The sequence below is a fragment of the Larimichthys crocea genome, chromosome I (assembly GCF_000972845.2).
Source record: "Larimichthys crocea isolate SSNF chromosome I, L_crocea_2.0, whole genome shotgun sequence".
Taxonomy (NCBI): domain Eukaryota; kingdom Metazoa; phylum Chordata; class Actinopteri; family Sciaenidae; genus Larimichthys; species Larimichthys crocea.
Genome location: NC_040011.1, coordinates 9,497,987 through 9,513,683, shown reverse-complemented (window position 1 = coordinate 9,513,683; position 15,697 = coordinate 9,497,987). Strand labels below are relative to the sequence as shown.

The 15,697-nt window shown below is 47.1% G+C and overlaps 1 protein-coding gene across 1 annotated transcript in view; it reads right to left on the bottom strand.

Annotated features, from left to right (window-relative positions):
- Window positions 1-5,437: 5,437 nt before the first annotated feature.
- The window catches only part of LOC104939281 (transcription factor COE3-like), a 124,607-nt gene continuing 114,347 nt past the window's right edge, over window positions 5,438-15,697 (bottom strand). The window contains 3 exon segments of the mRNA XM_027279027.1: window positions 5,438-9,142; window positions 9,901-9,990; window positions 12,911-13,090. Of these exon segments, the coding sequence (XP_027134828.1) occupies window positions 9,111-9,142; window positions 9,901-9,990; window positions 12,911-13,090 (302 nt within the window). The 3' untranslated portion in view covers window positions 5,438-9,110.

Genomic DNA, 15,697 nt, shown 5'->3' with positions numbered 1-15,697 from the left:
GGGGAGGAGGAGACCAAAGCGCACAGAGGAGGGGGGAGGGAGGGAGAAGTGACCACAGAACACGGAGGAGGAGGAAGAGGAGGAGGAGGAGGTGACCACAGAACACGGAGGAGGAGGTGGTGACCACAGAACACGGAGAAGAGGAGGAGGAGGAGGTGACCACAGAACACGGAGAAGAGGAGGAGGAGGAGGTGACCACAGAACACGGAGAAGAGGAGGAGGAGTTTTCTCCTGTTCACGTTCACAGATCAAACAATAGGTCAGATAGAATGCTAGCTAACGTTAGCTAACAGCAGCTAACAGACTGAGCTAACAGCAGCTAACAGCAGCTAACAGGCTGAGACTGAAACAGACACAGGAAATGTGAAACTACCAAAATAAAATGTTTTTAGCTCAGTTGGCAGAGCAGCCGCTCCGTGTGCCTAACGGACCGAACACACGGACCGAACACACGGACACACCTGTGGGTTCGTTGGACAGGTGACTGTAACAGGAAGTGACCTGTGGTGTGACCTGTGACGTATAGCATTTCACAATAAAAGCCCACTCAGTTCACACAATGAATTAAAGTCATGTGAACATTTTGATTGACAGATGGGCGTGTTTACAGGTGTGACCAGGAGTCATTCAGCCTGCCTCCACCAATGATACACAACTATGACCATATATGGTCAGGAAGAAGAGGACCAGGTGTTTTATTTTGAAAAGACTTTTATTTTTCAAAATAAAATATGAAACCTTTTTTTTCTGAGAATAAAAACATAAAAATTTAAATATTGACGTGTCAATTAAAACGTGTTCAGTTAACGAACTTCGCATCAGAAAACGTTGTGGTAACGTTCTCACAGCGTTTAAACATGGTGTGATAAATCAGGTGTGTGTGTGTGTGTGTGTGTGTGTGAAACCGTCTGACAGGTGTGACAGGTGTTACCTAAGCAGCCTCAGCTCAGCTGGACGAGCTGTCAATCAAATCACCGACACATTAACGCTTTAATTCATCCGCCACTTTTTCAGAATAAAAGCCCTGCCTTTAGCTGGTCCAAGCCCTTCAGAATAAAAGCCCTGCCTCTAGCTGGTCCAAGCCCTTCAGCATAAAAGCCCTGCCTTTAGCTGGTCTAAGCCCTTTAGAATAAAAGCCCTGCCTCTACCTGAACCAGGTTTTTCAGAATAAAAGCCCTGCCTTTAGCTGGTTCAAGCCCTTCAGAATAAAAGCCCTGCCTCTACCTGAACCAGGTTTTTCAGAATAAAAGCCCTGCCTGTAGCTGGTCCAAGCCCTTCAGAATAAAAGCCCTGCCTCTACCTGAACCAGGTTTTTCAGAATAAAAGCGTCCTGTGCAGCGCTGTGTTCAGGCGTTGCTCGTTGAGCAGAGTGCTGACCCGCTCTCTGAGATCTTGGCTCTACGCGGAGGTTGAGTAACACATGGTTTCGATGGGCCCACATCAGATTTCCAGAACTCGTCCAGAACCCGTCCTTCCCAGGAAACACGGCTGGCGAGCGCTGAGCTTTGGACGAGTGATTTACATACCTTCAGCTCCGAGCCCAGTTGGCGAGGGCTCCGGTGTCATCGCGAGGGCCGGGCCGGGCCCGGGGCTTTTCCTGTGTGAGATGACTTACAGTCCCCCCGTCAGTGCTGCGCACACACACACACACACACACACACACACACTCTGTAACTGTGGTATCTCGATGACATCATCAGCTCACAGGAAATGGTCTCATTCTTTAACGTTTCAGACGCAGATGTACGGCGAGCAGCGGTGACATCATGTCACTTAACTCCGCTCCTCGCCCAAAGCAAACACACCTGCACACACACACACACACACACACGCACACGCACACGCACACACACACGCACGCACGCACGCACGCACGCACGCACACACACACACACACACACACACACACACACACACACACACCTCTGATTAACAAATATTTCAAATATTCATGAAGCCAAAACATCCGAGCTGGAAGAAGAACTCTGTTTGGACTCCTCCCGTCTCGACCCGGAGCTCTCAGCTGCTGCTGTCAACAAATCAAACGAACCCAGCGAGCCTGAGAGGAAGACCTGACGATAGATCATCAACAAAGTCACGAAGATCCACTTTAAAGTTCAGTCCACCACGTGAAGCGGCCCACAGAACCGCAGCAGGCCGACAGTGACGTGAAGCAGTGTTCACACCCTCAAAGACCGTTTGGACCTGCAGCGGACGTCTTTCGAAGGAAGTCGGCATCAGCAGTAACGTGGACGTCGGTGCTGACCCGGTCCTTCTAATGTTCCAATCCTCACCTGTGGTCGTGGGCTTTGGGTCGGGATGCTGTTCGTCCACGACCTGCACACCTTCATTCCACTCTGACCTGACCTGCTGCTTTGCTCCCGTCACGTGACAGGCACGAGGGGGCGCTGTCGCTCACCGTGATGCGTCTTCAGGAACATCGAGATGTTTGTCGGTTGATCCTCTCTCTCCATCTCCATGGCGACCGGTCCTCTCAGTCCGTCCAGAAGAAGTCCTGATCGAGCGTCTCGAGCCTTGGTGTCCATCATCACTCTCGGCTCTGTGAATGTGATCTGGGTTGCGTTCAGCTCGGCCTGGCAGCCTCGGCGTGGAGCCGGGCCGAGCATGTGCAGACTCAGGGACGGGTGGAGGTTTTCTTTGGGTGTTTGCTGCCGTAGCCTCGGGGCGCCGGCCTGCGCTAACGAGCGCTGTGCATTCAAGAAACTGACTTCACAACTCATCAAGGTTGGTGCTGACGGTGGAGGGAAAGTTAATTGTGCCTGTAGCCGAGCCTCAGCAGGCCGAGCGCTGCCAAACAGCCCCCCCCGTGATACCGGGCTGTTCTGGTCCTCGGCGATAGAAAGCAGACTTCCTGCTCGGGACTGCAGGCCTGATAAAAAGCACGCCGACCTTCAGACTTTAAAAAGCACTTATCGCACTCGGAGAGGACTTTGTTTCCTCTGCTGCAGGACCTGCTTTGTCTTTGGTCTGTGGATGTTCTGCAGCTCTTTGATCGTCGCCTCGTCCTGCATCGATCTCGAACACATTCCTCCACAGGAACAAGTCCCAGTGTTCTCAACAGAAGCAGGTTCAGTTCAACGCCAAGCTTGGTAAACTTCGACGGGTCTGTCGTGGATCCAGACCTCCGGATCGACGCCCACGTGGAGTCTTTGTCTTTGGAAAAACATTTAAAGATCAGAGCGACGCCGACCAACTTCAATCAACACGGCAAGCAACATCCACCTGACGTCTACATCCACCTGACGTCTACATCCACCTGACGTCAACATCCACCTGACGTCTACATCCACCTGACGTCTACATCCACCTGACGTCTACATCCACCTGACGTCTACATCCACCTGACGTCTACATCCACCTGACGTCTACATCCACCTGACGTCAACATCCACCTGACGTCAACATCCACCTGACGTCTACATCCACCTGACGTCAACATCCACCTGACGTCAACATCCACCTGACGTCTACATCCACCTGACGTCAACATCCACCTGACGTCAACATCCACCTGACGTCTACATCCACCTGACGTCAACATCCACCTGACGTCAACATCCACCTGACGTCTACATCCACCTGACGTCAACATCCACCTGACGTCAACATCCACCTGACGTCTACATCCACCTGACGTCTACATCCACCTGACGTCTACATCCACCTGACGTCAACATCCACCTGACGTCAACATCCACCTGACCCGACGTCTACATCCACCCGACGTCAACATCCACCTGACGTCAACATCCACCTGACGTCAACATCCACCCAACGTCAACATCCACCCGACGTCTACATCCACCTGACGTCAACATCCACCTGACGTCTACATCCACCTGACGTCTACATCCACCTGACGTCAACATCCACCTGACGTCAACATCCACCTGACGTCTACATCCACCTGACGTCTACATCCACCTGTGCACCTGTTTCACCGTCCTGAAGGTCTCTCTGTGCTCTCATGGTTTAATCCTCACATTAATGATTCCTTTCAGTTGCAGTGAGTCCTCGATCAAACTACTCGGTTATGTTTGAGGTCATTAAAATAAGTATGTTAGTTTCACGTTAAGTTAAATACAGAAGTGACACCGGGCTGGTGTTTTGGATCTTTGGCTGTTTGTGGGTCCGTCGGGACGTTCTTCAGGCTGCTGTTGAAACAATGGGACGCATCTCGACACGCTGTAATGAAACTCAGAGGGAATGACTCGGTGTGGTCTGAACCAGGACGTGAACATTCAGCAGAACAAAGACAAACGATACAAAGCCTCCTCGTCCTCTGAGGCCTCCTCTGAAGAGCTGAAGGGGAGGCGAGGATCCTGCAGGAGGTGAATCAAACATCGCACTCCTTCTCAGAGTCATAACTCAGCTCAGAAAAACAGGAGGTCATTGTGTCTGTAATTATTTCTGGGTGTGGCTGAAAAATGACCCTGGAATAGCTCCAGACGGGATTAAAACTGACCAGCGCAGGTGATGTTCGGATCGAGCTCAAACCTCCCAGCCGGACATAAATCCAGCCTGGACGTTAAACACGATGTTTGAGCTTCGACATTCAGACTCTGCAGATGAAACATGATAATTAAGACTGTGGAGCTCACACGATAAAGTTTACGGCCGGCTCTAAACTCTCACGGTCTCGTGGAGGATTCCTGACTGTCAACACAGACCTCCTGAATCATCTCCTCCATACAAACGGATTTCTCTCCTGATCCCGGCTGATGTTTTTACCTTCTGCCGGGCCCTCGCTCCGGCTGAAGGATTGTTGCTCTGGCTCTGATCAGCTCGGATTGATTCACATCAGCTCCGCTCCAAACGTCAGTCAGAGCTCCGTCCTGCCGATCCTCCGCCAACAGTTTCATCATTAACTGTAATCTTTGGAGGTCGTTGGGAGAATATTTCTGCTGTTTGGAAAAAAGTTTGGTAGTTTAAGAAACTCGAGATGAAACGTGAAACATTCCCTGTCCAAAAATCCTGAAAGTTTCCAGGGTCCATCTCCTCCAGTCACGTCCTTCAGGTTAACAGTTTACAGGTTCTGCAGTGCTGGAAGTTTTCCAGCTTGGAAACTTTATCTTCATTTTTTCATTCAGGAAAACAGACTGAGCCTCCGAAACTCTGCGGAGGTGTTTGACACATAAAGCTGTGACCAGTGAAAACTGACCAGTACAAGAGAGTTAATTCATCCATGGTGTTATAATCACTAATGTTCTATGTGGAAGCCCTGAGCGGTCGTACTTTCATATATTTGTTGTATCATGTTTTCATGATAATTTCATTTAAACTAATTAGATGAAACTAAACTAAATTAAAACATGAAAAAACAAACCACTCGTTTGGTTCTGACCCACAGACTTCAAACGGGCTCAGATGTTCTGACCTGGATAACACACGTGACAGAGGACAGGGGAGCCTTCACTTCAAGCCAAATGTATCTTTATTAGACTGTTTCTGTACAAAAATCACTGGATCACAGGAAAAAAACAAAGGAACAAAAAACATGCATCTATTTACAGCGTGGCCAGAGACAGAAAGAAAGACGCCGGGCCGTCTGTGGGTCCGGCTGTACTCTAAAGACATTAATTAAACATTGTGCTTTGATATACTTTGATGATATATTTCATATTTCACAAAGATGCAGTACCTCTGCCCTCTTTCACATTGAAGTAAAACATCGAAAAAAGAAGTATACTTTGCAGTTTTTAAACCAGGACGGTGAGAAGCCGAACTTTCTACAACTGTGACCAAAAAACCAAAAAGAACCGAGCGAGCTGAACGACGGACGGACGATGACGGACTGACACGACGTGTTCGCTCTGCAGGTTTCATTACCCACGAGCCAACGCGGCGGTGGCGGGTGAGGTCCGTCCTGCTGAGTTTGCATAAAGTCAGAAATCTTCCTGCCTCAGGTGATTTGATTTGAGTTAAAGGGACGGTACGCGCTTTATTTAAACGTTACACTCGCTGTGTCTCAGCCCTCGTACTTCAACACTTTGATTTTGTTCACGTAGCTGAAGGGAGTGACGGCGGCGTTGTGCCTCGTTAATGACAGTAATATGACATATTGTTAATATGAATATAATAAAATGATAACAACAATAAAGACATGGTTAATGTTTGTTTAGCCAACAAACTACTTGGTCTGGTTAAAATAACTATGTTAGTTACATACATGATGAACACGCACAGTGATAACAGGCTGTTCCTTCAGAGCGCTGAGGTTTCCACGTATCCGTCACGTGCTCCTCGCCTCATTTTATTAAAGTCGGAAAAATGACGCACGGGACTGAAAGCCCATTTGTCCGACATCCCGTTATTCTTACTGCGACCTGCTGTTCCAAAAATGATGTTTTACCTATAATGTGGAAAAAAGCTGCAGGTTACGGAGAACACGCGATATACAGATGTAAGCTGTACATATGTTTTATTTATTTAGATTTTGGAGGTCAGATGTCGGAGGTTGCAATTTAATGAAAGAGGTAAAATGTTGCAATCGCCACAACACAAGCTGCTGAAATGAGACGAGTCCGAGCAAGTACACACAGTACACGAACTGAGACACAGCTTCAGTGTGTTAATGTAAACGCTGTTAGCTCATTAAAGAGAATTATAACAAGTTTATAACTTTTGATTTGAAGATCCGCGGCATTTGATTTACGTAACGATTTCATCGTAATTTCTCGAGATCACGAGATGCTAAATTATAATTACGTAGAATAACAACAACATAACTTCTTTTTGTCGTCAGTAAATGAGGTGCACTTCCTGTTAGGTCTCGCTAAGCGAAAGGCTAACGTAGGCTAACTGCTAACGTAACCTCGTCAGTGCTAATGAAGCAACAAAACAGATTCTCACAGTTTGACTGGAGAGAAGCTCGTCAAACCATCCTAAACCAAGACTTTGTGTCGAAGCGTAAGGCGTAGAAACACGACGTTTTTAATTTTCCAAACATTTCCGCGGCTGCTCTGAAGACGCGCTCGCGTTACGGGACAGGAACACAGTTGCATAAGTTTAAATGATCCAGATTGTGTGCGACGACAAGAACAGCACCATCAAACAACAACACCAACATCGATGGAAGTTTCCCTTGAGATCAGTGACCCAAAAAAAAACATTACTATTTTTATGACGATCATCGGAGTGGTTTTAAAATCTGCTTCCTGTTTTTAAATCGTACGATCATTCTCACCAGAAAACACAAAGACGAGGGTCGGCTCTAATATTAAGATGGATAAAATATCATCGTCTTCTAAACACCGAAACAAACCAAGAGATACGCTTGGTTTCAAAGGAAGAGTGGAGGAATATTATGACGATATAAGCTTTGAAATATAAAAATTTCACATGACAAGGATTTCTGTCAGAAAACATATCGGTGCATATCATTCTTTTTCTGTTTTTTAGACTTTTAGCTTTTTTTTTCTTTTTCACTAAGATGCATTGCTCTTTATTAAGTGCCCCAACAAAAATAGTGCATTAAGAAATAACCATGATTATACATTTCACAATAATACACAAAGGACGAGAAGAAGAAGAAGAAGAAGAAGAACCAGGGGAACACAAACGATGCTGTTTACAAAAAGTTAAATATCGTATCGGAAAAGCATTTTTATACAAAAGTGATGAAAGCGTTTTTTTACGTCGGGTGACCACGTCGTGACGTTGTTTTGTCTTTACAAAAAGGGTTAATTCCTCTCACTTGTTCACTCTTTTTACAATATCTAAAAGGTATTAAGACATCAAATGTGTTTACGTATATATTTGAGACTATCATTCAGGCCTAAATCACAAATCCCCAAAACATACTTTATAAATACATATAAAATAAGCACAATCAGAAGAATAACAAGAAAATCTGGTACCTAAATGTGATTAAAACTGCTGCAAGCTTTTTCTGGTTAAAATCTAATCACTCGACACGCCGGCCAAACTCAACTAACGTAACGTGACGTAACATAACGGAGACGAACCAAAAAACAAAACAACAGAAAGAGAAACTGAAATGAAAGAAAGAAAAGTTCGTGTGGACAGACGTCGGTGTCACGTCCGCTCCTCTTCCTCCGTTTGTTCAACACGTTGTTCAAAGCTATCGTACACGAAGGAAAACGCGGGGACGCGATCTTCATCGCGCTGCTCCTCTCTGAGGGGCTCGACGGGTTTTTGGGTTTTCTGATTGGAAAAAGTCAAACCTGGAAACCGTCTGACAGTTTTTATTTTCCAGGTTTGAAAAAACAAAAGCTTGAAGTTAGATTTTTTTGTGGACTCGGTCCGTTCAGGTTCAGGTTCAGGGTCCACCGAGAGCTTCTGATCCACCAAGAACCGCCCACAGGGTTGACGGTTTATTATTATTTTAAAATATTCAAATTACAAATTTGTAACTTTAAAACCACAAATTCACACGACGGCCAAAGTTCATTAGACTCATCGTGTCTTCATTTAATTTAACAATAATGATGAAATCATCACATTTCAGACGTATCATCATATATATTTAGAATTTATAGATTTATTATTTTAAATGTTTCATAGATAAATTAAATTCTGATATTCAGTTTGAATGGAGTTCTTTTTTAGACGTCACGTCTAATTTTCTGGTTCGTATGAAAAATAATAAATGGACGTTAACGTTCATTTATTATTTTTTATGTGATGTAATCATCCAATGAGATCGAGTCTTTCTCTGATGTCATAGCGGCGGACAGAAGCTCGCGGTGGACACGCCTCCTTCCTGTCTCACAGTGGTTCTGATCCGAGACCTGTTCGGTCCGTTTCACATCAGCGACACTCACGACTTGTCGTACCGCAGACGACCGCCCTCCTACCCACAGTCCACGCTTCACGGCGCTGACCTTCGACCTCCTGTGAGGGCGGCGGCCTCAGGCAGAGACACTTCCTGTTCCTGCGGTGGCTTCAGCCATCAGCGGACACGAGGACGGGGTCGCCTGGCGGCGGATTAAACGATGAAGCGGTGGATTCTGGGTCGGCCCGGGGGATGATGGGAAGGATTTTTTCTGCTGTTGCTGTGTTTCAGGTGGGCGGGGCCATCAGCGTTCAGGGGGCGGGGTCTGACGGCGTCCGGCTGAGGATCCTCCTCACATGGGCGGGACGATGAGACCTGCCATGGCTGAGAGACAACAGACGGACCAATCAGAACCAGTCAGACTGAGACAGACGGACCAATCAGAACCAGTCAGAACTCAGATGAACGACGAGTCAGTTTGTTGTTATCGACGATTATTGAAACTGCAGTTTCAATAAAATAAATAAAATTAAAATAAATAAAATTAAAATAAATAAAATTAAAATATTCACTGAAGCAGAAGAAGAAAAATGTATTTATTAGAAACATTTTTAATTTTATTTGTTAAATGAATAAAAACAAAAAAACATTAAAATCGATATAAAAAAATATTTTGTTTTATTTTATAAAAATCTTCGTAGTTCATTGAATAATATTTTTTAACGGGATGTTTTCAATTACAAACATTCGCTATCTTGACAAATGGAGAAAATAATTACGAGTGTTTGGCCGTGTCAGGCTTCCGTACTGACGTCATTCTTCTTCAGTCGTATAATTATAAAAACACTCGAGGTTCTCAAAGGAACCTCTGGACCAGAACCCGTCTCCGCGTCTCCGTCCGTCTTTAGATCTGGACACTAAGTCGTACAAAGATTCAGTCAGATGAAGTTTTATGGAGCGACGGGAACCAGCAGCTCGCTGCTCGGACACGCTGGATGAACGTTTGCCTGAAGTTATGGATCAACTTTGACCTGGACTGTCTGTCGTCTGTCCGCGCGTCCGTACGGCGGGACGTGGACGGACGGAGGACGGACGGAGGACGGACGGGGTGCTGACAGGCGGGGAGGGGGTGGGATGCTCACCCTGGAGGTTGCTGCCATTGGTGGTGGTGCAGGTGGGGGGCGGGGAGGTCTGTGGCCGCACGACGGGGGCGAAGGCGCTCTTCTGTTTGACTGCAGAAACCATATGGACAGGAGAGAATGAATAAGGGCCTATGGGAGCAGAGGGAGAGAGGAGGAGGAGAAGGAGGTGAGGAAGGAAGGGAGGGAGGGTGAGTCCTACAGGAGGAGGTGACAGTCACGAGCAGGCAGGTGAGTGATCGATGGAGGTGAACCATGCAGGAGGAGGAGGAGGAGGAGGATGGAGAGGTGAGGTGAGGTGAGGGGGAGGAGTCGGGCCGAGGAGGTTCTGGAGGGACAAACATGCTCCGAACACAAACAGCCGCCAAAGTTGATCCATAACTTGAAGGGCTTTTATTTTGAAGGAACCAACCTGATCCAATCAGAGAGCAGCAGCAGCGTCATCCAAACTGCACAGGTGTGTGTGTGTGTGTGTGTGTGTGTGTCATAACATGTTTAATGAACAACAACATGTGACCTCCTCCTGAGTCTGTGATTGGTTCAAAGGAACAGTTCAATGTCACATGATGGAGTCAGGATGATGTTAGCTTAGCTTAGCATAAAGACTGGAAGCGGGGGGAAACAGCTAGCCTGTCTCTGATCAATCATCTGTTCGTTATTGATTTTTTATCTGACTGCCAATAAAAGAATTTAAATATTTTACTGTGAAGCTGACAAAATAAAAGCACAGACATGTTAAACACATTAAAGTTTATAATTAATCAGATTTATGTTTTTATTATTTTATGTATAATGAAGTTTGTCTTTGATGTGACTTTAAATATTTTATATAAAGGAAGTCAACGTCGCGTTAGCATGTAGCATGTAGCTCTGTTTCATTTCACTGATGAAGATCATGTGATGCCTGAAAGCTCCAGAACAGTTCACGAAACATTTAAAAATTGTTTTTCTTTTATCCAGTTCAATGGCCTCATGGAGCTTTTGACCCGTCACATGATCTTCTTCAGTCCGGATGTCATGGAAACAAAGAGTATGCTAAGCTAACGTGGCTCTGCTCTCAGAGTTTATGCTAAGCTAACGTGGCCCTGCTCTCAGACTTTATGCTAAGCTAACGTGGCTCTGCTCTCAGACTTTATGCTAAGCTAACGTGGCGGTGGGTCTGTCGATGGTTCGCAGCGTTGGGGGATGAAGCTGCAGGATGAAGCGAGGGGGATGTAAATGTGATTTATCGCTTCATGCGAGCGCCGAGCGTCGTCGTGGATCGCTGCTTCTTCACGTTTCCTCCTTCGTTTGTTTTTAACAAGTTCAGCCCAAAGCGAGGATGCATGAACGATGAAGGATGCAGTGAGGATGTTAGTGTGTTAGTGAGGAGGAGGAGGAGGAGGAGGAGGATGGACGGGACAGTCGGAGGAGGGAGGAGGAGGTGAACAATGCGTGGCGGTGTTCGGTCGACACACACACATCAGACCCTCGGCGGAGGGAAGCTGTAGCTCAGCCAGGCGAGATGCGAGCCCACCTTTTGTTTGGTCGCCAGGGACGACAGCCTCACCTGGCACGGAGACGCCGGCGAGCTCGATACTTTCTAAACGAGTCTCGCTGAGACTCGCCGAGCTCTTTGATACAGACGCCAAAACAATGGAACGCTCCCCGCAGGCGAGCTTCGACTTTACCCGGCTCCAAAACACACCTGCGCCTTCCAAACAGCAGCAGCTCGACTGCAGGCGAGACAATCAGAGCAACAACAGACTGAAAGCTACTGAAGCGTCCGCCCGGCTCTGCAGCTCCACTTTATTCACCTCCATCACGCTGCGACGCTTCATCACCTCAACAAAGCACGACGGCAGCTCATCCACATCTACTCACAACACAAACAAACGTTCTGATAACGTTACAGAACATGTACGCAACATTAAAATAAACGTTCCCCTTTTCTTCATTTAACAGCTGATTTATTCTCCCAGAATCCTCCTCTGCTCTCGGCTCAGGTATCAAGCCTCAGCACGCCACGTGAACGTTCCTCTACGATCAGACAAATGTTTGACGCTTCAACTGCTTTCAGTAAACACATTTGAGCCAACTACGTCTCCGTAACCTTGACGTTAAAGGTTAAAGAAGATGAAGTGAGTTGATCCAAAAAAATCCTCGAGACCTTCAGCCGACACGCCAACTGCTTTCACTGATTTTACTTCAACTAACCATAAACGCTTCAAACGTGACGCTCACATTCTGGACTGATTCTTGACACTTAAAAGCTTGTTAGTGTGTCGACTGACGCTGCAACTCCTTTCAGTGCTCACACATAAAATAAAACTTCAGCTCAATGTGATAATAAAACTTCAACTGACAGTTGAAGTGCTTTCAACACTTGTACTTCAGCTGACATAAATTCTGATGCTTCAAACGCTTTCACTCTTCAACTCCTTTCAGTACTTACACATCAACTCCTTTTAAGTGCTTACATTGATACTTAAAAACCTTTCATTGCTTTGGCTGGCACTTCAAGTCTAACCTTCAGCTGACACTTTCATAGCTTCAACTTCAACTGACGCTTCAAACCCTTTCACACTTCACTGCACATTAACTAAAAGCTCAGATTAACCTTCAACTGATGCATCAACTCCTTTATGGCTTCAACTCAAAAAGAATTCAATTCACGTAAACCGTGTCACGCTTTTAGTCCTTTCAGTACTGACACATCAACTGAAAGCTCAGATTAAACTTCAACTTCAACTGACCCCAAACCCTTTCACACTTCAACTCCTTTCAGTGCCTCAACACTTGCACATGAAATGACACTTCAACTGATTTCAAAGCTTTAACCGACACTTTGACTTCCACCGTGAAGCAAACACTTTTACTTTGAAAGTCTTGTTTTAAATCGTTCACGTTGTGACCTGAATGATCTGATTTCGTTGTTCAAGCTGACAAACATTGAAGCGTCCCCTCCGTCCTGCTGACTGCCCCTCGATGGATGAGGTCTGAGTGTCTTTAATGAACCTTTGGACGGACTCACTTGCGTAAGCGGAGTTGGTGGAGCCGTTGAGGAAGCTCGGGGATCCGGGTACGCCCAGGTTGGTCATCCCGGCTCCGTATCCGTTCATGGTGGATGTGATGGTGTTGTAGTTGGACTGCTGGGGCGTAGAGCTTGGCACGTAGCCGCGAGGAGACACACTGTTCGAGTTACGGGAGTAACCTGCGAGGAGGAAACACGACAGAAGATGTCAGGAAACAGGAAATGAATATCACACTGAGGTCGTTCAGTTATTCTTGTATCAGCACAGTGTGATTATCACAGCGTGCGATATTCAGGAATAACTGAACAAACTGTTTGTAGAAACACTCGGTAACTGTTCAGTATGAATGTAACATTAATATTGGAACAGCTGTGCAGTTATTCTCTATATCAGCACTCGTCCAATCAGATGACTCGATTGTGATGAACGTTCTGTCAGCGTACCAGAAACACTCTGTAACTGTTCAGTATGATGAGGTTGTCTGACGTTGTCTGAATGTTAGTTATTGGTTTGATAATGGTTGTGTGTTACCGTCACATTGATATTGGAACAGCTGTGCAGTGACACCGTGCAGTTATTCTGTATATCAGCACTCCTGGATCGACTCTCGCTGCTGACATTAACGTGTCCGTGTTTCAACACGTTTTAAATCAACAGCAGCTGTTTTTCCACCTCGAGGACGAACTTCATTTCCTTTTTTAATTCAGCTGATTATAAAATAAACTCCGTTCCTCCATTTTGTGGAGCGACGCCATCGTTATTTGACGGATCGCCTCGAATCTCGCCAAAACCAACACGTGTTAATTAATCGTTTCTCAGCTGATCCAGGAAAGACACGAGGAGCGTTAGAGCTTTTCCGGACTGAGCACGTGATGATGATGATGATGAAGATTTGAGTGTGTGTGTGTGTGTGTGTGTGTGTGTGTGTCCTCTGCATCGCCTCGCTGTGACCTCAGCAGTGACATCATCACGCTGCTGCTCTCCTGTTACCGACAGCTCGCCTCCCCACAGGCGAGGTCTGCCCTTCATCTCTCACCTCGCTCTGCGCTGTACTTACCTTAACACCCCCCGTCCTCACCTCCCCCTCCCCGTCCTCCCCCGCGCTCCCGCTGATTGACCCTCATCCAAGATGCATTGAATACCAACGTTCCCCGCAGCGCTCTGCCTGACCTTTGACCCCCTCTTGAGGCTCCAGAGTTCCCACCGACCTCAGGCCGAGCGGAGCCAACGGTGTGCCAAGTCGCACATTACAGCTCGACCCCCCCCCAACCCCCACCCTCATCCACTCCCCCCCCCCCACTTCCTGGTTCAGGCCAACGCAATTCCCAGCAGGAGCGGCTGATGGAGTCCTGCCCGGGGACGAGGGCGAGGAGAGCCGGCGATGGGAAACACATGTGGAGGTTTTCAGCGAGCGGGGAGCGGCCGCTGGAGAACCGCTCCAAAATGTCACGATTGTTCTTTAATGAAAAAAAGAAACGTCGAAACAAACGCACCCAGTTTTCTGTCCTGTTTGTTTTGGTGCGTTCCCGCCCGCCCGCTCGCTGGTTCGCAGCAGAAGCAGCAGCAGCGTGGGAAGCGGCGCTCGTCCTTCGACCTCACACTGACGCTCAAATGGAAACATGTGTTCACATTTAGGAGCAGTTTGTTTCAGAGTCTCTGCTGCTGCTTAACACATGACTGACAGTCCGCCTTCTCTGAACGCTCCCTGCAGGTGGACGGGGTTGATTAAAAACTGGACTTTAACAGGTCAGGGTCACCAGAACCGGACTGAGAAGCTGCTGACTGAAGACCCGTTTTTATGTTCTGGGCTGGACTTTCCTAAATAAACCAACTTGACTTATGAGACACGGAAGTCCTAATTATGAGATGTAGATGCCGTTACAGTGACGCACACGTCATAATTACAAGGTTCTGATCCAGTAAATCCAGTGTTTGATGTCACAACAGTTTTTCTGTCATTATACAAAAAGTCTGACCACATGTCTGCAGCTCTGAGCGTCATCGTCAGCGTCGACCCGGGGCTGAGCCCGGTTCAGTTAATTAGCAGTAGTGTTAGACTAAAGCTGTGTCCATCACAAAGTGTACAAATAAAGTTGTAAGTTGTGCTTTTGTACAGTATCAATGGAGCCCGGCCACAGATGTGTTGTGGGTCCAGATTCTGGAGGATAGCTGGAGACTGAACCGAACAGCGTCATGTGGATTCTGATAATCGGTCAGGGGCGTCCGCCTCTCCGCCGCCTCCGCCCGCCAGCTGTCAAAGAACGAAGACGAACTCCAGAAGAAGAAGAAAAAGCTCTTCCTCCTTCAGGACGACGACTTGACGCTGAGCAGGCCGAGCTGCTCTGAATTAGACCCGTAAATTACTCCAGCGTCCACCTGATAGGACCCGGGCCCGGGAGCCGCTGTTTTTATTAATGTTTTAATCACGGCAGATAATTACAAGGGGCACAAAGAGCCGGTTCATACTTCATAACAGCGGGAGGCGCTCCGTCACATGCTCGGTGTAATGTTTCCAACCGGAGAGCTGCCGGGTTTTGAATCCCGACCCGGCTGCTGCCTCGTGTTCCCATGACCTCATGGATTCCTGTAAGGTGTTCGCTGCCGGGTCGATGTGAAAAGCAGACGACGGTTCGGGTGGAGGAGGGTGGAGGTGTCCGGGGAGTAAAAGCAGCTCTATCTGCTTCCTGTCGACGCGTGTTCACAAGCTGTTTGCTGCACGTTTCCTGAACGTCTGTGACAGAACCAGAACCAGAACCAGGCCCTGAGACGAAACATGAAGCTTTTCT